The sequence below is a fragment of the Hemiscyllium ocellatum genome, chromosome 10 (assembly GCF_020745735.1).
Source record: "Hemiscyllium ocellatum isolate sHemOce1 chromosome 10, sHemOce1.pat.X.cur, whole genome shotgun sequence".
Classification (NCBI taxonomy): domain Eukaryota; kingdom Metazoa; phylum Chordata; class Chondrichthyes; order Orectolobiformes; family Hemiscylliidae; genus Hemiscyllium; species Hemiscyllium ocellatum.
In genome coordinates this window covers 22,841,129-22,864,514 of record NC_083410.1, presented here as the reverse complement: position 1 = coordinate 22,864,514, position 23,386 = coordinate 22,841,129, and the positions used below count along the sequence as shown (strand labels likewise).

Genomic DNA, 23,386 nt, shown 5'->3' with positions numbered 1-23,386 from the left:
TGTAGTGGAACAATAAAAATAATACCAAAAATAATATCTAGGTTAAGAGGTGTGAGATGTGAGGAGAAGTTAAGAAGTCCGCGATTGTTTACTGAGGACATCAGAAGATTGAAGAGAGATATTCAGTATCTAAGTTTCTTAAAGTGAAGACATAAATTGAAACCCAATTACCGTCTATGATAGAAATAGGATATGGCCTGAACAATGGTTTAGATTGTACCACGATATGTACAGGTAGTGAACATGTGGAATGGATTTGCCAGGGAGACAGGTAGTGTGGAAATATAAAGGTTGAACTGGATATTTGGGAATGTCAGCTTTTAAGCATCATTAATCTGAGGGTACAGTCAGATAAACTGCCAAGCTTTGATTTTTTTTCCCAGTCTCTGCATTGCTACAGCTTTTCTTCTGAAATATCCTCAGAGCTATTTCTCAAATATTTCTCAGTTATCTTCTGTGATTTTAGTGTTTTAAGATTTTTTTTTGCATTATAAAGATATGTTTAATACAAATCTTTGTGATAAAACAACATTTTACACTAAATATTTACTTCACCTTTTTGTAATGAACACTTCTAAGTTAGTCAATGTCTGTGAAAGAAACACAATTTTCAGGCAAGGCATCATCTCAGTTTCATCTTCTAGATAGGCACATCTTCACCCTTGGGGGTAGTTGAGGTTTGGTGATTGGATTGTATTTCAAAGAAAGCAAATTCTTTGAATAGAACATTATAGGTAACCCCAAAAAGTTAAAATGTGCATTTTTTTCAGTTGAAGAATGCTAGCTATTGATTAGATATAGGATAGAATATTAGTTTTACTATCAGGATTGGTTCATCAATGTGGAATTTTGCCTTATAAGCGAGCCTTTTAAGACATGTCATTAATCAAGTTAACAACCCTCACAACTAATGGAAGGGTTAGTCTTTTGAACTAATATTTAGCCCTATGACATGAAGAACTGGAGTTCTTTCCTACTTTCTGCACTTTTTTGGTAATAAATTAAAGTTAAGTAGCGAAGTTTTCACCATGGCATCACATATATATGTGCAGTCAAAGCAAAGTTCTTCTTAGATAAATTTCAAAACAGAATGGAGGTGCCAGAAAACAGAACTTCTTAACATGCAGGGCACACTCTTCTGTACAACTATACTGTTGCTAACAGCTTTAAATAAGAATGCTGACTTAAGTCCATATACACCTAAATTTATATTGTTTGAAAAGAATCAGCAAGATAGTTTGCTCATCTTCCTCTATCTATACCATTTGAAATTATGTTTTAACTTATACATTACATAATCAGTGAGAATTGGTGTTTCAGGTATACAACTCCAATACAAAATACTGAGCTAATGATGCTGCCTTGTCAGAATTAATTTTGCATCCACACAGAACACGTTATACAACTGTAACTTTTAATGCGAACAGTACAAAGACAAATTTAAAAGTTACAATTTAAAAATATACTTTAGATACATTTAAATTATACATTTCACCAAAAGGTTTCAAATGTCTAATGAACAAATTTTTCTGAAAACTAAGATCAGTGTGCATTATAAGTGAAAAATGAACATGAGATATTATTGATTAGCAACAATTAACATTGATTCAGTTAGCATATTAAATACAACAGGCATTATCTCTAAGAAGCCACACTTATTCAATAAGTAAGGGTTTCCCAATTTCATTAAGCTGGGAGGGACTGCTATTTACTGAAATCTGCTTAGCCTATTGTTCAAAGTCAATCATAACGATTAATTTTGTATAAACTAAAGCTATACTAAAATCTGAGATATTCCAAGACAAACAGCTGCAATATTTTATTAAGATTATCAATTGATATTGGATCCAGATTGTTCTCATTGTCCTCCATGCTGTGCCACACTTGAGGGAACGGTGTAGGTATGATGTGCAAAATTGGAACTCCTATGGAATATAAAACAATGTAGAATTACTTTATGTTTCAATGTTTAGTAGTTTATTCCTTTCAATATCACAATCAAAAGTGGTCCAGAATATTTGGTCACTATAAGGCTTTAAGAATCTGTTACATGATCAAGAACATAAAACTTTTGAGAAGCTTTATTCACACACTACTCATTTTATGATGTCTCACAACGATGGATAGAAGATCAATTGCATCATGCCATTCCCAAGCATTACCCTTTGAGTAAACCACCTGCTCAGCCTGCCTTCAGCATCATCAGAGGGTGGCTTTCAAGCAGAAATCCGAGAAACTCACAGGTAATGAGTTCAAGTGGTTTAATGCCATGATTCAGGCCACAAATGAAACTACTGATCGTGCAGAAATCCTGTACTGCAGACCAAGAGATCATGGGAGCAATGTATCAGATGGCCAGTTTTAATGGTCACAACTAATTCAGAAATAAAAGAAAAAATTGCATTTATATAGTGCATTTCACAACCAGTGGACAACTCAAAGTTTTTTATAACAAAGCACTATCTTTTAAAGTCGCTTTGCAAGATTGTAAATATTGGTTGCTAATTTCCGAAGCAAATTACTATAAATAGCTAAGTGATAGTCATAGATTCATATGCCCAGTCAATTTGTTTTGTGTGATGTTGATTGTGAATTAACAAAGATACCAGGTATAACCCTTCTGCTCTTCTTCAAAATAATGCCATCGGATCTCTTCCATCTACCCAGCATAAAAATTGAACCACATTTAATAATTTATACAAAAGTATGTCAGCCTTTATACTTAAGTTCTGAAGTGGAATAAGAACTCAGTGTATCGGAGCTAAAGCTGTCATTATACCAATTGATTAATAGAAGATAAAAAAACAAGTTTTAAGATTCTTGCTGCTCTCTTATATAATAGTAATCCTTTAATTAGTTGTCAGTTGTTTTTGTGAAAGGTCAAATTGCCTGCCTTTGGGGTCTATCAATAATTGGAGAAAGAATTGTGGTCAGAGCTTGCCTGGAGTGGTTTGGTTACATCAGAATCATGGAGTAGGAACTTATTTCTTCATTTTATGTCATGTTTATTTGGAATTATATATGTCAATGAAGTTATAGACAAACGTTTGAAAAGGAGATGTCTTAGGCTTCTCACACTTGGAGAAACACAGCAAGCAAAGACATTTTCCACCAAAGATTTTGCTTGATTCAGTTCTGAGCAAGCAGATTGTTATATCATTCTAAAAGAATGCCATTTGATTAGCTGCCAAGTTGGAGATAGATCATGCAAGTTACTGTCACACAGCAGCCTTATCTAGCAACAAATGCCTGTAGGAAAAAATAAATTCCAGATGTTAAGATGCTTAAAATAAAAATATGACAATCATAATTGTAATGTTCATAATAAATTCACAGTCCATTGTAGATATTGGAGATGGGTCAGAGTGATACTCATCAAAACGGTGTGCAATTCTTCATTGTTCTGAAATACTAGGTTTCCCTTTTCTCTCTAAGGTTAATACTTGATAGAAAGGAAACTGATTTTTATCCTAACCACAGTTGCAAAGGTCAACTCGAGGCAAGTAAACATGATTATTTTGCAGTAAAGCAACTGAGACGGGGACAGTAACAAATGTCCAAAGCTTCTGATGTTGATTATCATATTGTGTGATTAAAACAAATTTTAGCTTTCGTGGAGTTCAAGTTTGAAAAAAAAAATTGTGAAGCAGATAAAGTAGCTATTCGAACTAAATTTGGTGTGGCAAATAGGTTCATTTGAAAATTGAGGCTTGTAGTGATTGGCTTATTGTGATCAGTACAGTAAAGTGGTTTTTAAATTTGGGATGATGGGGATTGGAAAGGGAAAATGTTTTGACTGTGGACAATGGATTTAATGAGCAGAAGTAGGGGAAGGAAGCAATACTGAGAGAGTATATCTGATAGAAGATGCCCTTTAGAAATGTGATTGGTCATATGGATGACTACACAAACATAATTTGACTTCTTCTGACAAAAAGAAAATCATTAACCAAATAAGAAAAGGTAAACCTAATCAGAACACATCATTTCTAACGTGATTATTTTTGGACTGGATTTTCATCAGAATATCCTGGTCATCTGCACTTCCAAACCTCTACCACTTCAGTTCTCTGAAACTATGGCTAAGATAAGAGTCTCTATCCTTCCATGCAATCTTCCTAAACCGCATTCATACCCCCATGCCACTTCCATAACCACTCACTCAAGGTAGACAACACGTAGACCTCAGGAGCCATTGAGATGAAGAAAATCACGCACACTTCTGTGGAAACTACTCAGCCATGAAACCCATTTAAAAAAGTGTTATATCTCCTCGAGTATTCAGCTGCTGTAAAAACAAATGTCTATTCACCCACCACATGAAAGATGTACTTTAATAAGATATTAAAACTGTAAAATCAAAATTTGAACTCAGCTCCCCAGTAAGATGAAAGGATTTGGAGGTTTTGAAACTTGGCCAAGGTTTCAAAATCGCCTCATCAGTAAGAACAACCTTTAGAAGATCTCATAATTAAGTCTATTGAAACTGCAGGAACAGATGTTTAAGTTTTTATTGTCTCGGCTAGACCAATTGCTCTGTCAATTAATGCATTCTAGCAGTTAGAGTCTTATTTTAAGTCTGAATGATGACTAATGCAATTTTTTATTTTTAAAGAGAAAGGATTTAAATAACAATATCATGACACTCAAACAGATTTCATATAGCCTTCACATATATGACTCCTTCATATATGCCTCGTTCATAATAATTTCATAATTCCAATTCTGAAGAAGGGCTACCAAATCAAAACATTAACTCTGCTTTTTCTCTATAAATGCCGCCAACCTGCTGAGTTTGTCCAACAATTTCTGTTTCTGATTCAGATCTTCAGCATCCACAGTTCTCTGCTATACTTTAATTCATTCACTAATGACCTTTAGGGAATAAAGTCTGTTTGCCTCATCTAGTTAGGCCTATATTTTACTCCAGACCCATGATAAATTGTTGTCTCTTAACTAAGAAATGGCCTCATGATCCAATCAGCTGAAGGACAATTTGGAATGTGGAGCAAATATTGGCCTTGTTTGTGGCACCTAGATGTTTTTAAACATCCTTATGCAAGAGATTCCATTACTATTAGATATCAGGCTGTGAGTAAACTTTGTTTCACTGCTTTATCTTTACTTAAAATGAGCTAACCATTCCAGTAAAAAGATTGTTGCAAATCGTACATGGATTACTTTTAGCATGTTGTTAAAGGACAAGAAAGGATGAATAGACATTGTTTATAAACAGGCTGCAATCAATGGATGTAAATCAATAAAATATATGTTAGAAAAAAAATTCAATTTCTACAATTAAGTGAAGTAGTATAAGACAATTTAAAATTATAGAACCTTACAGAAAGTGGCAAGTTGCCCCATCAGCTTGTGATGGCTTTCATAAAGAGTTAATCAATTATTTCTATTCTGTTATTCTATAAATACAGCCACAGAGTACAAAAACAAGGAAGCAATGCTAAATATAAATCGATCTATGACATTGTTACATAACAGGAGAAAAACGTTTTCACTGTCACATGCTACAATTTACCTCTTTGCAAAAATGGTAAATGGTCATCCTCAATATCCCCAGCTCGCATTCTGGTCCAGAAATATTTCACCTCATTGGGGTGGTTGTTCAGTAAACCCAGTCGGTGCAGACGACGTTCTATTAGAAAACAACAAGCAAGTTCAGATGAAAGGTCATTGACCTGGAATGTTTTTTATTATAGAGTCATAGAGTCATGCAATCTGTAAGTAGACCCTTTGGTCCATCCAGCACATGCTAACCATAATCCCCAACCAAACTAGTCCCACCTGCCTGTGCATGGCCCATATCTCTCCAAATATTTCTTATTCATACACTTATCCAAAAGTCTTCTAAAGGTTGAAACTGTACCAAAATCCAGCACTTCCTCTGGAAGTTCATTACACATATGAACTATTCTCTGTGTAAGAAAATTACCTTTCATCTTTTTTAAAATCTTTCTCCTCTCACCCTAAAAATATGGTCCCTAGTCTTGAAATTCCTCACCCTAGGGAAAAGGCACCTGCCATTCACCTTTATACAACTAATGATTTTATAAACCTCTGTAATGTCACCTCTGAACCTCCTATGCTCCAGTGAAAAAAGTTCCAGGCGATCTAGGCTCGCTATATAACTCAAACCCTCTATTCCTGCCACCATCCTGGTAATCTTTACTGAACCCTCTCCAGCTTAATAATATCCTTCTGATAACAGGGAAACCAGATCTGGACACAGTACTCCAGAAGAGGCCTCACCAATGTCCTGTACAACCTCAACGTAATGTCTCGACTCCTACAATTTATCTATATATATGTTTCTTGTAAAAGTTGATTGTAAATTGAATCAGGATAAAGCATTGAGATTTCTGTACTGTTTCCTTGGTAGTTTTCACTAATACACTAAGGAGGCAGGCAAAACCCCATTTGAAATTTCAATGGCCAGCATTTGTGCTTTGGAAAATTACGTAATGAATTCCTGAGGACAAATAATTTCTTAAGTGATTTAATAAATATAGTAAGTATATGTTTTACACATTAATTTGTTCCAATCTGGGATGAGCTGCCCAGGTCTTTGGAAGCTGATTCATTTGATATTTATGTGGCACTTTTAACCTTGTAAAAAGTCCTGAAATACTTCACATGAATGTTATCAAACAAAATTTGGCACTATACTACATGAGATATGATGGTAGTGGTCAAAGACTTGTTAGCTTTTAAAACAGATGCTTTAAAGAAAAGTAGGGGAGTTCAGGAAGAGAATTTCAGAGGATAGCAACTTTGTGACTGAAAGCATGGATGCTAAAGATGGGCATGATTAAAATCAAAGATGATTAAGGGGTGTGAATCAGAAGAGTGTGGGTATTTGAGGTTTGTATGGTTGGAGGAAGTGACAAAGATAAAAAGGAAAGAGGTCACAGAGTGGATTTGAAAACTACATTCAACACTTTAAAAGTAAGCAAAAATTAGAGGTCAGTCAGCAGAAGGATGGATCAGTAAGTCAGATTTCATATGCATTTGGGGCATGGAAGATAGAGCTTTGGATGAGCTCAAGTTTATACATTGATAAGAGATTCAGCAGATGATGAATTTGGAGTGAGAATTGATTGGGGAATTGTATTTAGGAATACATTCAAGTCAGAAGGAAAAAAAACACAAAGCAAAATGCAAGGTGAATAAAATTTGCAATAAATAATAATAAACAAATTTATAGTAAATCTATATCACTAATAATTCTATTAGTGTTTGTTACCTATTAGCTGTAGTCTTCTATGCCATCTAGCTGTATTTGGAAAATAACTAGGAAATCTTGGATCTGGTGCACCAATTAGATCCAACAACAAAAATAAGTCCTAAGAATAATAAGGTAATAGTCAAATTAAAATTAGAAAATCAATAGTTTGTTAATTATCTCAATTTCCAATGACTACCAAATATATTTTACAGCATTAAAAATTACCCCATCAGGTCTAAATTCCATCACTAAAATGTTTAGGGGGTGATGAATTGCTTTAACTTCAGATTAATATCCTCTCTAAAATGCATTTGCATTATTGTAGAACATAGAACATAAATCTTCCCACAAACCTTGAATAGAACATTACAGCACAGGACAGGCCCTTCTGCCCTCGATGTTATACCAATCTGAAGCCCATCTAACCTACACCATTCTGGAAGCTTGTTCTAAAATAAAACTGAACTCAGTTAATTAGAATAGTAAGAGTCTCCATTTTTCTCATAGTAAGGAAAGGGTAGTAGAATGACAATCCATACTCAATGTTGTTCATTATTGAAAGATAAACATTTGATCAAGTAACCATTATATTTATTTTAGTTTCTGCACCTTCTGGGTGGGATCATGTATTCAACAGAATTGAACTTTTGTGTGTTGCCCTAACAATCAGTGATTACATTTAAAATATATTTTGCATTGCTGTCTTCAATAGCAAAGTTAAAAATCACACAACACCAGGTTATAGTCCCCAGCTTTGACAAAGGGTCAGTTAGACTCAAAATGTCAGCTCTTTTCTCTCCTTACAGATGCTGCCAGACCTGCTCAGATTTTACAGCATTTTCTCTTCTGGTTTCAGATTCCAGCATCTGCAGTACTTTGCTTTCAACCAGGTTATGGTCCAACAGGTTTAATTGGAAGCACTAGCTTTTGGAGTGCCACTCCTTCATCAGGTGGCACAATGATTAGGGTAAATAGGCAAAGTCTTTTCCCTGGGGTCGGGGAGTCCAGAACTAGAGGCATAGGTTAGGGTGAGAGGGGAAAGATATAAAAGAGACCTACGGGCAACTTTTTCACCCAGAGGGTGGTATGTGTATGGATGGGGATATGAATAGGAAGGGTTTGGAGGGATATGGATCGGGTGCTGGCAGGTGGGACTAGATTGGGTTGGGATATCTGGTCAGCATGGACAGGTTGTACCGAAGGGTCTGTTTCCATGCTGTACATCTCTGTGACTCTATGATGAAGGAGCGGCACTCCAAAAGCTAGTGCTTCCGATTAAACCTGTTGGACTATAACCTGGTGTTGTGTGATGTTTAACTTTGTACACCCCAGTCCAACACCAGCATCTCCAATTCAATACCAAAATGTCAACATTCTACATACAGGCTGAAGTTTGTACCCCAACGTGGGAAACAGGAATGGGGACTGTTTGGACCCAAAATAACACCCAGGATAAAACAACCAAGCTTTGCAATTTTCAGAGGTGTCCCTTGAATTGTTATGGAAGACATCAAATAAAAGGTGCAGGTGGGCTTTCAATGCTGAAGGGCTCTTTTGAAGCCTTCTACCTGGAGACGAGCAGCAGGATGCATGAGGGTTAGGTATCTGAGAGGGAACTTCATAATCAAAGTGCCCTCTCGCCAACATTTGAAATATTTTCACTAGAAAATATTGCTGTAGCTAGGCCAGCACCATGTGGGAGAGTGGAGGATGTTTTCTCTATTGTGCACCCTATTTGCTGTTCTTACATCGAAGCTACACTATTCTGGAAGCTTGTTCTAAAATAAAACTGAACTCAGTTAATTAGAATAGTAAGAGTCTCCATTTTTCTCGGCAGCTAGGAAAAACCTCTAGGCTTGCCTTCGGAGCTGCTGCCATCTGAACTGAACTATGACTTCAGACTGTTGAAGCATCCCCTAGTGTCAGGAAACTGCGAACAGCCAATAGGCCTGTTTTAGCTGTGGTTCACAAGATTTTACATTGCCATTAACCAATAGGAAGAAAAAGGGATTTGTTGAATAGGTAGGAATTGAATTTTTGTCTGTGTTTGGGAAAACCTGGACCATCTATTAATGACAATCATTTCTTGGTTTTTTTTTCCTGATTTGCATGTAGTCAGTACTTACAATTCCATGCAGCTGATTGGTATCAGTGGCACCTGGTGGATGTGCCTCCCTCTCCATTTTCTGCGCTAAATGTCGTGAACCATATAGTGAATCAATATCAGACCAATATTGAAATGCTTCTTCTCCATCAAAAAATATTAACTGCAGGGTAAGGTCTGGTCTGTCACTAATATCCTAAATGAGGGACAAACAATTTACACGTAAGTACATATTGATTTTAGACCATAAGACATAGGAGCAGGACTTAGGCCACTTAGTCCATCAAGTCTGCTGCACCATTCAATCTGAGAAGTTTCTCAACTCAATTCTTCCACTTTCTCCCTCTAACCTTTGATCCCCTTGACAATCAAGAACCTATCTATCTCTGTCTTAAGTATGCTCATTACATTATCAAAGAATTCTAAACAGATTTGTCAGGCATGACCTCCCCTTGATGAAACCATGCTGACTATACCTTATTTTACCATTCATTTCCAAGTATTCAGAAATCTCATCCTTCACAATGGACTCCAAAATCATACCAATGACCGAGGTTAGGCTAATCAGCCTATAATTTGCTGTCTTTTGCCTTACTCCCTTTTTAAACAGGGGAGTGAAAATCAAAGTTCTATTATTGGAGTAGAATAACTAGCTAGATAAGCTGCTTTAGTATTATTGGTTACTGTTTTTGGCACTCGTGGGAGGACTCACTTCAAATAGCATATGGGAATTTCTACTTCTTTTTAAGCAGACAGAGATGGCCATGATTTAACATTTCATCTGAAAGATTGTATGTCCTACAATGCAGCATTGAAACATCAGCCAAAATTATATTGCTTGAGTTCCTAAAATGGGCAAACCCTACAAAGTCTGAGCTGGGGATCATAGAAGATGGGGATCAGCACAAATGGCAGGGGTTTGTTTTCAATGGATCCCCCTTTATGGTGCTGCATCTCTTAATCAGGCACCATGCCTCCGAATAACTGACAATGTTCCATCTCTGCTTTATTGATAGGAACATGAGAATAGGAATAAGCCATACAGCCCCTCAAGCCTGTTCCAACAAAACTGAGATTATGGCTGACCTGTGGTCTAACTCCATACATTTTCCTTTGATCCATATCCCCTTATACCTTTACTTAACAAATATTTATCTATCTCAGATATAAAATTAACAACTGATCCTGCATCCACTGCCACCTAAAGATGTAAGTTCAAAACCCTTTATGTATGGAGGTGTTTTCTTACATCTCTCCTGAATGGTCTGACTCTAATTCTCAGACTATGTCTCCTAGTTCTAGAATCCCGAACCAGTAGAAATAGTTTATCTTTATCTATTCACTCTTTTCCTAATAATTTCTTGAAAACTTCGGTCAGATCACTCCTTACCCTTCTAAATTCCAGAGAAAACAGACCTAATGTATATAATCTCCCCCCATACTGGAGATAGTAGCAGAGTAGTACCGTAGTGCAGCAGGCTCCTGCTCATGTACAGTTTGTCTACTCCGTCGACTCTTACTTTTACTTCTTTCAATTTTTTTCCTGTTCTTTCACTACTTTTATTTCTTAGATTACTCTACTTTTACCTTATGTGAGGTGCAAATCTGTGGTAAAAGGGGTCCCCAACATCGATGGCAGTCATCTGAAGTGGCAATGAGAAAAGGAGCAGGCAGCCTGAGACTGAGAGGCGGTGGAAATGAGAACAGGCAGCATCAGGGATTGGCGACAAGAGTGAGAACAGGCAGCCCTAGGGACCAGCGATGAGAGAGGGAACAGGCAGTCTGAGGCGGCCAGTGACGAAAGTGAGAAAGGCAGCCCAATGCAGTGGAGGCAAGGTCAAGCCCTTGCGACGAGTGCATGGCCAGGCCCTTACTGACTGTAATGTTGAACTATTACCTTGCTTTGAAATTTTTCTACATTTCAGTAAGAAGTACTGTAATGTTTAACTTCTTAATTTGCTTTTTTTATTCATCTGCTTTGTACCAAGATTCTGTGTCTTGGCACATTTGTTCCTAACATGGTGCCATAAGTGGCAGCTTGTAAACTTTTAGCTGTACTCATGCGAGTGAATATATGTGACAATAAAAGCTGATTCTCATTTTAATTCATAACAATCCCTGAAGTCCAAGTATCACTCTTGTAAACCTATGCTGTAGAAGATCGCTAATATAAAGGCTAATATATCCTTAATGTGTGGTGTCCAGATCTGCGCACCCTACAGGTCATTCTGCTATAACGTGACTGTTGTGTTCCTCTGTAACCTTGCACTATAGAAAATCGCACTATGGAAAACCACTATAGAAAATTGTGCTGTAGAGGATTATTAATAGAAAATTGCTATATCCATTCAGTAGAAAGTTTGCATTATCCAAACAATGTCCACAATTCGTCAAATGCGTTATAACCATTTTACCCTGATGAAACTCACGTTGTAGCAAAATGACCTGTATTCCAAGTGGGATCTAACAGGATTTCATATAACTAGCATAACTTCTGTATCCTTGCACTCCATTGCTCTAGATATAAAAGCCAGAATTTCATTAGCTTTCTTGATGATTTTCTGCACCTTTTGTGACATTTTAAAGATCTGATGTTCTAAATCTCTTTGGACATCAACTGTATTTAACTTCATCCATCTTGAAAGTACCCTGATCTGTCCTTTTTTGGTCCAAAGTGGATAATCTTACATTTGCTTGTATTGAACTCTGCCTGCTATAGTTTTGCCTATTCACCTAGATGATCAATGTCCCTTCATAATTTTATGCCATCTGAACTGTTTACAATATTGCCTAACTTTGTGCCATCAAAAATTTGGGTTATATGACTTTCAAGCCACCAAGCCATTAATAAATAATATGAAAATTAAGGCCTTAATATAGATCGTTGTTGAACACTACTGGTCACATCCTGCCAATTTGAGAACCTACCAATTATTCCTACTTTCTGTTGTCTGCCACTCTACCAATTTCCTTGCAATGTCACTTATTTGCCCTGAATTCTGTGGGCTTTTACCTTAATCAATAATCTCTTACATGGCTCTTCGTCAAATACCTTCTGGAAGTCCATAAAAACAACATTCACAGACATTCTCCTGTTCACTCTCTTAGTCACCCCTTCAAAGTATTCAGTGAGGATTGTCAGGCATGACCAACCTGTCATGGATCCATGTCAACTTTCCCTGATTAAACGAAAATTTCCAAGGTACAGGTCGTTCTGGCATTACACAACAGTTGTGTTCCTCGCACTATAGAAAATTGCGCTATGGAAAACCACTATGAAAATGGTGCTGTAGAAGATCGCTATATCCATTCAGTAGAAAGTTTGTGTTATCCAAACAAATTTGTCAATTGTGTTCTAGCCATTTCACACTGATGAAACTCGCATTATAGTAGACTGACCTGTATTCAGTTACCCCCATCCTTGATTATAGACTTCTGCTAAACTGACCTGTAATTCCTGGTTTTCCTCTTTCGCCCTCATTAAAAAGCAGAGTGACATGTACAATTTTCAAATCCAGAAGAACGACTCTTGTATGTAGGGAAGCTGAGAGATCTACAATGTTCTTCCCTATTTCCTTTAATACTCTTGGATGGAAACTGTCAGGTCCTGGGGATCTGTTACTTCCTCATTAATTTCCTCATACTGATATTTTACTTATTTAATCTTATTCAGTCCTTGTTCTCAATCTGCTATTAATTTCCTCCGAACTTCTATCCTCCTCTTCTACTGTAAATGTTATGGCAAAGTAATTATTCAACATGTCTGCTATTCCCCCATAATCATGAACATTTACCACCCCCCCCCACCCCCCATACACACACACACACACACTTTCAATCTTTAATGGATCAGTGTTGCTCCTGACTATCCACTTTCCCTTTATTAACTACAAAACGTATTTTAATTTATTTTAATGCCCCCAACAAGTTTCCTTTCATAATCCATTTTAGTAGCTTATATAAGATGCTTTGTGGCTTTTGTAGGCCTTTATATTTTTCCCATTCAGCAGGATCAGTGCTGTTTTTCACATTTTTTTAAGCTTTCTTTCAGTTTATGCCGTCACTCAGCTCTTCAGTTGTCCATGGCTATTTTTTCCCTGTGAAATAGAACTTTTCTCTCTCAGGCATATAAACTGGTTTTGTATGGTGTTAAATATTTCTGTAAATATCCTGTACTGTTCCTCAGTTGTTTTATCCATTAGCAAATCTTCCAAGTTCACTGTGGACCATCTGTCTTGCCTTGTTCCAGTTGGCTTTACCCAAATCTAAAACTCTTCATTTTCAAAAGTTGCATTAAATTCAATCATGTTATGATTTTGATAAATGTTCATGCACAATCAAACTCATTATTCACCACTAAATCCAATGTTGCTTGACCTCTTGTTGTACCCAGGGCATATATCCTGGACACTTGCCTAATTTTTGCACTTATACAATTTAGCACTTCAGAGCAGCTACCAGGTAGTCTGTATACAATACCTATTAAAGTCTTAATTTCTTCACTGTTCCTCAGTTCCAACTATACGGTTTCCACTGAGTGTTTTCTCAACATTATATCCTCCTTCACCATTGAAGCAATTTTGTTTTTAATCAATAAGGCAACTCCATCACCTCTACCATTTTCCCTGTCTGTTCTGTAAACCTCATAACACAGTATATTTAGTTCCCAGTCCTGATCATACTGCAGTCATGCCTCAGTAATGGCTACTATATTACATTCTTCAATTTGAATTTATGTCTAACATCTAATTGATAGACTTGATTGAAGCTGGGGTGGCAAGGATATCAAAAGCCTGCCTGCCACTGACTTAATTGGGCAAGTGTCAAGGTCTCTTCCAGGTAGTTAAATGTTTCACCCCACCAAACACGCCAAGGGGAAGGCATAAGTTACTATACAACTATTGATGAAGTGAAGCCTGAAATGTTACCATATTAATCATCCATCATATGAACATCTTCAACCAGAAAATTTGTTAAAAACAGAAAAAAGTTAGTGTTTATTTAAGTGGGAAAAAATGACAATTTTCTTAAAATGGGAAATCACAATATTCAGAGTTGAAAAATGTGGTGCTAGAAAAACACAGCAGGCCACGCAGCATCCGAGGAGCGTAAGCCCTTCTTCAGGAATGAGGCTGGTGTGCCAAGCGGGCTGAGATAAAAGGTAGGGGAGAGGGAATTTGGGGGAGGGGTACTGGGAATACAATAGGTGGAAGGAGGTGTGGGTGAGGTTGATAGGCCGGAGAGGGGGTGGGGACAGAGAGGTCGGGAAGAAGATTGCAGGTCAAACGGGCGGTGCTGAATCTGAGGGTTGGGACTGAGCTAAGGTGGGGGAAGGGGAAATGAGGAAGCTGGAGAAATCTACATTCATTCCGTGTGGTTGGAGGGTTCTTAGGCGGAAGATGAGGCGCTCTTTTTCCAGGCGTCATGTGGCCAGGGTCTGGCGATGGAGGAGGCCAAGAAGCTGCATGTCATTGGTGGAGTGAGAGGGGGAGTTTAAGTGTTCAGCCACGGGGCAATTGGGTTGGTTGATGCGGGTGTCCCTGAAACGTTCCGCAAGTACATTGGCCTGTCTCTCTAATGTAGGGGAGACCACATCAGGTGCAGCGGATACAGTAAATGATGTGTGTGGACGTGCATGTGAATTTGCGACGGATATAGAAGGATCCATTGGGCCTTGGAGGGAGGTGAGGGGGGAGGTGTGGGCGCAAGTTTTGCACTTCTTGCCGTTGCAGGGGAAGGTGCCAGGAGTGGAGATTGGGTTGGTGGGGTGGGGAGGTGTGGACCTGACAAGGGAGTCGCGGGGGGAGTGGTCTCTCCTGAATGCTGATAGGGGTGGAGAGGGAAATAATATCCCTGGTGGTGGGGTTTGTGTGGAGGTGGCGGAAATGACAGAGGATGATACGATGTATCCAGAGGTTGGTGGAGTGGAAGGTGAGGACCAGTGGGGTTCTCTCTTGGTGGAGATTGGAGGGGTGTGGTTTAAGGGCAGAGGAGCGGGAAGTGGAGGAGATGCAGTGGAGAGCATCATCGACCACGTCGGAGGGGAAATTGCGGTCTTTGAAGAAGGAGGCCATTTGAGTTGTTCAGTAGTGGAATTGGTCCTCCTGGGAGCAGATGCGGCGGAGGCGGAGGAATTGGGAGTATGGGATGGCATTTTTACAGGGGGCAGAGTGGGAGGAGGTGTAATCTAGGTAGCTGTGGGAGTCAGTTGGTTTGTAGTAAATGTCTGTGTTGAGTCGGTCGCCCGAGATAGAAATGGAGAGGTCTGGGTAGGGGAGGGAGGAGTCTGAGACAGCCCAGGTAAATTTGAGGTCGGGGTGGAAAGTGTTAGTAAAGTGGATGAACTGTTCAACCTCCTCATGGGAGTACGAGGTAGTGCCAATACAATCATCGATGTAGCAGAGGAAAAGGTGGGGGTGGTGCCAGTATAGCTGCGGAAGATGGACTGATCCACATATCTGACAAAGAGGCAGGCATAGCTGGGGCCCATGTGGGTGCCCATGGCAACTCCTTTGGTTTGGAGGAAGTGGGAGGATTGGAAGGAGAAGTTGTTAAGAGTGAGGACCAGTTCAGTCAGTCGAAGGAGGGTGTCAGTGGAAGGGCACTGGTTGGGTCGGCGGGAGTGGAAGAAGCAGAGGGCTTGGAGGCCTTCGTGTTGGGGGATGAAAGTGTACAGGGACTGGATGTCCATCGTGAAGATAAGGTGTTGGGGGCAGGGGAAGCAAAAATCATGGAGGAGGTGGAGGGCGTGGATGGTGTCCCGAACATAGGTGGGGAGTCCATGGATTCAGGGGGACAGGATAGTGTTGAGGTATGCAGAGATGAGTTCGGTGGGGCAGGAGCAGGCTGAGACAATGTGTCAGCCTGGGCAGTCAGGTTTGTGGATTTGGGTAGGAGGTAGAGACGGGCGGTGCTGGGTTGTGGGACTATGAAGCTGGAGGCAGCGGATGGGAGATCTCCTGAGGTGATGAGGTTTTGGATGGTCTGGGAGATGATGGTTTGGTGGTGTGAGGTGGGCTCATGGTCAAGGGGGCAGTAGGAGGAGGTGTCTGCGAGCTGGCGTTTAGCCTCAGCGGTGTAAAGATCGGTGCACCAAACTACCTCTGCGCCTCCCTTGTCTGCCGGTTTGATGGTGAGGTTGGGGTTGGAGCGGAGGGAGTGGAGGGCTGCGTGTTGTGAGGGTGAGAGGTTGGAGTGGGTGAGAGGGGTGGACAGGTTGAGGCGGTCAATGTCGCGGCGGCAGTTGGATATGAAGAGATCGAGGGCGGGTTAGAGGTCAGCACGGGGTGAAACCACAATATTCATTATTGCTTAGGTTGACATTTTAACAATCAGTTTCACTTGGCTTGATTCAAATGTAGGATAGATAAATTAACTGAGAATTTTGAGTGATTCTTTCCAGACTAATAGTTTACAATGTCTTTGCAATGATGTATCATATATCAAGGAGTACCTTCATCTCAAGTAGAAGATTGTCCAATGCACGAGCCAGTTCCAACAGCATGGCACATGGTACAGCTGCATCAGTGGCGCCCACATACACTCTGCTATACCACCACTCATTGTAGTATTTTGAATCATAGTGACAAGCCAGCACCAGCCTCCGCTTAGCTGAGGGGTTCAGGGTACTGATGATATTTGAAAATGTGACTGTTCCATAGGGTATTGAGTCCTGGAAATTGTCCTCTTCAATCATCCATCCAGCCTGAAGTTCACCTAACCGACTTATGATATGCTGTAGAGAAAAATAATTTTAACAAAGATTAATAAAGCTAAAAACATAAATGGTTAAAAGGTATTTTCACTTGGAGTATCTATGGGTTAGCTTTCTTAATAAAGGCATGAAGTAGGATGTTGTATGTTAAGTGTAAATGTATTGGACTGATCCATTTAATCAGATAGGAGTTCTTGTATTCTTCTCTGTCAAAGTGCCAATATAATGCAGAGATTGATAATAACAACAAAATTGAAAGGGGGGTTTTAAGTGATCCCCATTTTCATGCAACTTTTGGCTGCTCCTTGCAATGGTTAAGGAGAATGTCAATAGTCATCACTTCAATTCATAGACTGGAGGACAGTTTTGTTTAAAATGCATTTTTTTTAAAAAAATGGACATTGTCAGATGGTGGTGTGCTAATTTCTTGAACTGCTACAGTCCATTTGATGCAGGTATAACCCACAGTGAGGAAGGGAGTTCCATTGATAGTAAAGAAACACTAACATAGTTGAAATCAGAATGATGTGTGGCTTGGAAGGGAATTTGCAGGTGGTGGTACTCGTATGCATTTGTTGCTGTTGCAATGCAACTGTTGCTGTTTCACATCTAGGTTGTGCAGAGTACAGACTTGGAAGATGCTGTTGAAAGAGGATTGGGGAGTTGCAATAGTGCATCATGTACATGGTACACATTGCTGTTGCTACACTTCAGTGATGGATAGAACAATTAAGTTAGTGGATGGCATGCCAATCAAATGGGCTATTTTATCCTGGATGACATTGAGCTTACCGAATGACATTGGTGCCACACTCATCCAAGCAAATGGAAAGTAGTTTTACATTCTTGACTTGTATCTTGTAGATGTAATAACCTTTGGGAAGCCACAAGGTGAATTACTATCACAGAATTCCTAGTCACCAATCTGTCCTGTAGCCAGAATGTATAGGCTGGCCCAGTGAAGTTTCTGGTCAATGGTAAGTGCCAGGACATTTGTTCATGATTTTTTCATGGCAATGTCATTGGATGACATGGGGAAATGGTGAGATTTTGTAGTATTGGAGATAGTCATGGCCTGGCATTTATATGGCATGTATACGACTTGTTACTTTTTATTCAATGCTTGAATATTGTCTTGATCTTGTTGCATATGAACCTATACTGCTTCAGTATCGGAGAAGTAGCAAAAGGTGCAATCATCGATAAACATTCCCACTTCTAAACTTATGCTGGAGGGAAGGTCACTGATGAAGCAACTGAAGATGGCTGAGTCCAGGAAACTATCCAGGAACTCTTGCAGCTTTTGGGGTTAAAGTGGTTCATCTCCAACAATCACAGTCATTTTTTTTGCTAGCTTTGATTCCATGAATCCACAATGAATTTAAGTCTTTTTTACAGCTGATGGATATACTTTTAATTGTCAGATGTCCAAATAATTATAATAGCACTTTAGGTCATGTAATACCATCTCTTCTTTCTTGCATCTCATTAGCTGTATTACAAGATATAATGTTGAGAGCATTGCTTCCATCACTACAGTGTTGCATGCCAATTGGGTTCCAGAGTCAGATTGAATAACAATGTTCAACTGCAGTCTGATTAAGATATCTAGTTTCTAAACCAGGGGAATACCAGGGCAACAGCAGAGATCAGTGATTTCTCTAAACTGCTATAGTTAACATGCCCTTAAACTCTGTTGAATATTTTGCTATCAGATTGAAATCATATTATATTTACATATTCAAATTGATCCTTTATATTGTCCAAATATATGCACAGAAATAATTTCACCACGTTCAGATGTTGACCAAATAGCAGACTTAAAGTTCACTCATACATCTCAAATTATGGTCAGACTCTGGCCTTGTCTAAAGCCGGACCAATGTGTGGAGTGCTGTGGAACAAGAGAAACATTAAGCTGGATTTTATGGCCTCTATCAGGTATGATTTGATTATGTAAAATAGAAGAGATGACAAGTTTGCCATTTTCCAGCAGAGCCCCATGCCATAATATGATTAGAGGATGAAATTGACAACTTGCCTATAAATTTTAAATAAGTAATTCATAGGTAATTTGGCCTGTTACCAAGACAATTGACCAATATTTTATACATTCAAAGCCATGAAATTTGTTGTGGAAAGACGATCAGCGTGAGGAACTGATGACTGAAAATAATTTTTGTAATAGTAAGAAGGAAGAGGCGATAGCATTTCCAGGCTTCCCTTTGCATATTGGGGGATCTTGTTTCCAAGAGTTTACTTCCCCTTTGTTGATAATCCACATGCTCGCTCTAACATTTCTTTGATTTTTGGAAGCTGACCAATGGCAGAGTGTTGAGTGGTATGCTTCACAGTAAAATTCAACCCATAGGAACAGGAGAATGCCATTCAGCTGTTTGATCTACTCTACCATGCAAGGTGATAGTAGCTGATTTGAGATTTAGTTCAGTTTTTTCTCTTTAGCCGTATTCCTTTGGCACCCTTACAGAGAAAACATCTCAATCCTGAAACCTCCAACTGATACAATATCTGGAAATTTTTGTGTGGATAGGTTTCAGATTCAGACTACTGTTTTTCTGTGCTTTCTGCTTTCCTCCTAATGGCCTGGCTTTAACTATATGATTAACCGCTATTTCTTGATTACCCAACCATAGGAAATAGTTAACCTTTTAAACAGTTCAAATCAGATCATCTTTTAATTGTCTAAACTCAATGAAATAAGAGCAAACATGATGCAAGGAGAACTAAGTTTTCAAAGCAGATAAAACATTAATGACACTCACCTGGCGCACAGCCACATTTCCAATAGATCCAGGATATCTCTCTCTAAGCATTGGTCTCAGATCATTGTACCACATCATAGAAAGGTTGGTCAGTGATGTAACATTCCGGGTATCAGCCGCAGTCAGGTACTTGGGCTTATGGAGCAGCTAATGATTTAACGTCAATGAGAGAATGAGAACATTAAAAATATGTGCCATCCTCATGGGTTTTCAGCCTTTAGCAGGCATCTTAGAACTAATAGCATTCAAAAACATTTTTAAAATTACCAAGAGGAAGTTGTGTGTATGGAGATCCTGTGGCTTTAAGAGTTTATTTTGTCTATTTTTTTTTAAAAAAGAGAGACAGATTGAGGACAGGGGATAAGTAATCTGTGAGAAGATAAACAACATGTGAAGCTTTGGGTATTTTTTTTAAAAGATGGAGCAATAAAAGCAACCTGAATGCTACCACCCACAGAAGCAGGGATGTTTAGTTTAGCTTTCGGCAGGGTTGGAAGGCAGTGAATCTTGCCTGGCTGCTACATTCTCTGAGTTTTCTCTCAGAATTGTCTTTTGATGTTCTTTCCTACTGAATTGGAGATCTGCATGTAAGACAATCTGTTTTCTGATTTTCCCTTTTGTCAAGGACATATTAATAGGATGTGACTATATTGGAACAGCTACTGGTCAGTAATAAAATAATTTATTATTCTGTTAAGTTTTCTGATGGAGTTATGTTATTCTAAGTTCCTCTTTCTTTTGCTGTATTTTAACTGTAGTGTTTGACTAAATTGTGTTTTGCTTAACGTTGAGTAGTTTGACCAATCGAATTGCTTCTGAAATACAGCACCTCACATTTGCCTTTAATATAAGAAAACAATAGGGTGTGGGCTGCCTTCTTAATATATTTTTGAGAGGGTCTGGTCTGGTCCATAACAAGTAGAAATGGACCTGAAAATTAGTTCCCTTAAACTAACTGCTAAATAGCAAGATCTGTTAAAATGATCCATATAATACGCAAGTACAATACTGCAAAAGATGTACTCTGCATACTACAACAGCAAACCAACCTGATAATTGTTTAGGAGGCAGTTGTTCAGCTAAAGCAAAATAATTAAAATTATCATTTCCTATATCATAAAGAACAGCAATATTAGCAAAGGAGAACAAATCTAATGCTTAGCTTTCATCTATTCTTAAAATTATCATGAAGTGTATTTCATACTAATTTCCTCTATAAGAACAGATTATTTTATGGCTTTTCAACACACCTTAATATTGGAGGCTATATTGTAAAGTAAAGTCAGCTAAACATTTAGAAAATAACTTAAAAAGATGTTATTTAATTGTATCCCGAGAACCAGCAGTGCCATTCATGACATAATGTCAATTACTGTCAACAACTATAGGCAGGCTGAGAATACAGCCCCTTCATCATCTATCGGCATGTGAATTACAGTTTCACATTGTTGGCTTTTGAGGAGTTTATGAAGACTTGGAAAGATTTTGCAACCCAAAAGTTAAAGTAGTCATCACAAAATAAAACCAACTGGTTTGAGAAGTTCACTGTGTAAATAGTTCTGATTCTGAAGCCCCAGCATTTACAAAACAGCTTTAAGCAGACAGGTGCTACAATGTAAAAGGAATTAACTCAATCATAGCATTGTTCATAGCATTATCATTGGTTAGAGCAAGCACCAGAAGAACAATGCTGGTGGAAATAAATCCAGCAGGGTAGAATGAGACCGATACTGATATCCATCCAAAACATATGATTCACACTGAGACCTTTTTGTTTCAGATTGTGAGTGTCTGCATACATTGGGTAGAATGTTATTGAGGCATTACATAATAGAGACAATCTCCTTAGGAAGCCATGAAGGGACTAATTACCCTTTTTGTACAATTACTAAGCTGTTGCTATTACTGTATTTTATTGGGTTTTGTTGTTGAAGATTCAAAAAGTACTTTTTTTCTCTTTTTCCTTTCTATATATTCTGTCTTTCTTAATCCAGTCTCTATTTTCCTCTTTTTTGAGTGTACCTGATTTTACAATGTATTCACCCATGATAACTTATGGTTTCTGCTCTGCAAATATGCTACCCTTACAACCGAAGAATATAAAATATGGAACTTCCTGAGAATAATGATATTTTTGGAAATTAACCAGAACTCGGAGCAAACATGCAAAAAAAGCAGAATTGCCTTTGATAAGAACTCATATTACATCACTAATTTTGTTATTTGAATTTTGACATTTGTTACGAATTTTACCAAAACAACTCTAACACTTCAGTTACTCAAATGCATATATTTGTAAACCCATAAAATTTGTCTCAGTCTTTTTTTGTTTCTGCTTCTATTTTACCAGAATTTAGGCAACTTTATTTTACCACAGGCAGAAAGGAATATTGTTAATCTTAATCACAGCTGTTAAATATTAAGCTGTAATAAAGTTACATTCAGACTGTCACGCTATCAATTTTGGATAAGTCAACGATAATGCAAAACCTTCCCAATAATATTCATAGACTCAATGCTGCAAAAAAGCTGAGGCAAATTTGAATCAAGAATTAAGATTTCATTTTGTAGGCCTAGAGAAGCAGGAGTACTTATCCAAATCACTGGAGGAAAACATAGTCCTCCCCTGCAAAAGCCTTCTGTTTTTTTCTCCTCACTACTTCCCTTGTTCTGTGCACTTTCATTTCTAACTGTTACAGCTTCATAACACTGTCCTACTCTTGTCTTACCAGGTTATGATCCGCTAACTGTTCAAGTGGGAGTAGTAGGATTAAAATGTCCAGACCTTTTTCATCTGTCCCAGTCCTGTGGTTGCAGTCACAGACAAAGTTAAAATTGAGGTTTTTATACTGAGTTCAATATTAAATGCAATGCTAGGTTGTTGACAGAAAAAAAAATGTTCTGTACAAATGGATTTTATTCAAAGTTCCTCCCTTCCCTTCCCAAAATATGGTGGATGATTATCTTCGTGCTGTTATGTCTTATGACCTACTAATGATAGGCCCCAGAGATACTGAAGCCCACCTCAAAATTCCTCTGCTTTTCTCCATTTTAAAATGTAAAACTACAAGCTGTCTCCACATTTGCAACACAATAGCCCTCAGACCACAGTCTAAAAACTTACCTTTTCTTCGGTCCATGGTACCTTATATTGTTCTTGCTCATAGGTTTGGCAGAAGATTGTTGTCACATGAAATAAAAATGCAATACGAGAATAGATGAAGCTGTTGCTACGAGCCATCTCCAGCTGTTGTAACAAGCACACACTTTTGCTTTCTCTCTCTCTCTCTCTCTCTCTCTCTCTCTCTCTCTCACTCGACACAGACTAATGTGGAATCTTGTGAGTCTAATCAGAGCCCACAGAGCACTTAAAAGCCTTTCCTTTTTTACGTCATTCCAGACTTCTTATGATTGGCAAATGAGCAATAGGTAAAACATGATCTTCATCAAGATGTACTTTGATCATTGGCTTATCTTACTTGGATGTTATTTTTTAAAACTGTAACCAATCAAAATTGAGCATAAAGAAATTTTGGATGTTTCAA

The 23,386-nt window shown here is 38.4% G+C and overlaps 1 protein-coding gene across 1 annotated transcript; it reads right to left on the bottom strand.

Moving 5' to 3' along the window:
- Window positions 1-1,505: 1,505 nt before the first annotated feature.
- Window positions 1,506-23,168, bottom strand: qpct (glutaminyl-peptide cyclotransferase). The gene is made up of 7 exons (XM_060830844.1): window positions 22,966-23,168; window positions 19,842-19,988; window positions 16,798-17,079; window positions 9,367-9,540; window positions 7,259-7,358; window positions 5,534-5,650; window positions 1,506-1,925 (listed from the first exon to the last, which is right to left on the bottom strand). The coding sequence occupies exons 1-7, from the start codon at window positions 23,080-23,082 to the stop codon at window positions 1,780-1,782; spliced, it is 1,083 nt and encodes a 360-aa protein (XP_060686827.1). The 5' UTR covers window positions 23,083-23,168; the 3' UTR covers window positions 1,506-1,779.
- Between the last annotated feature and the right edge of the window lie 218 nt (window positions 23,169-23,386).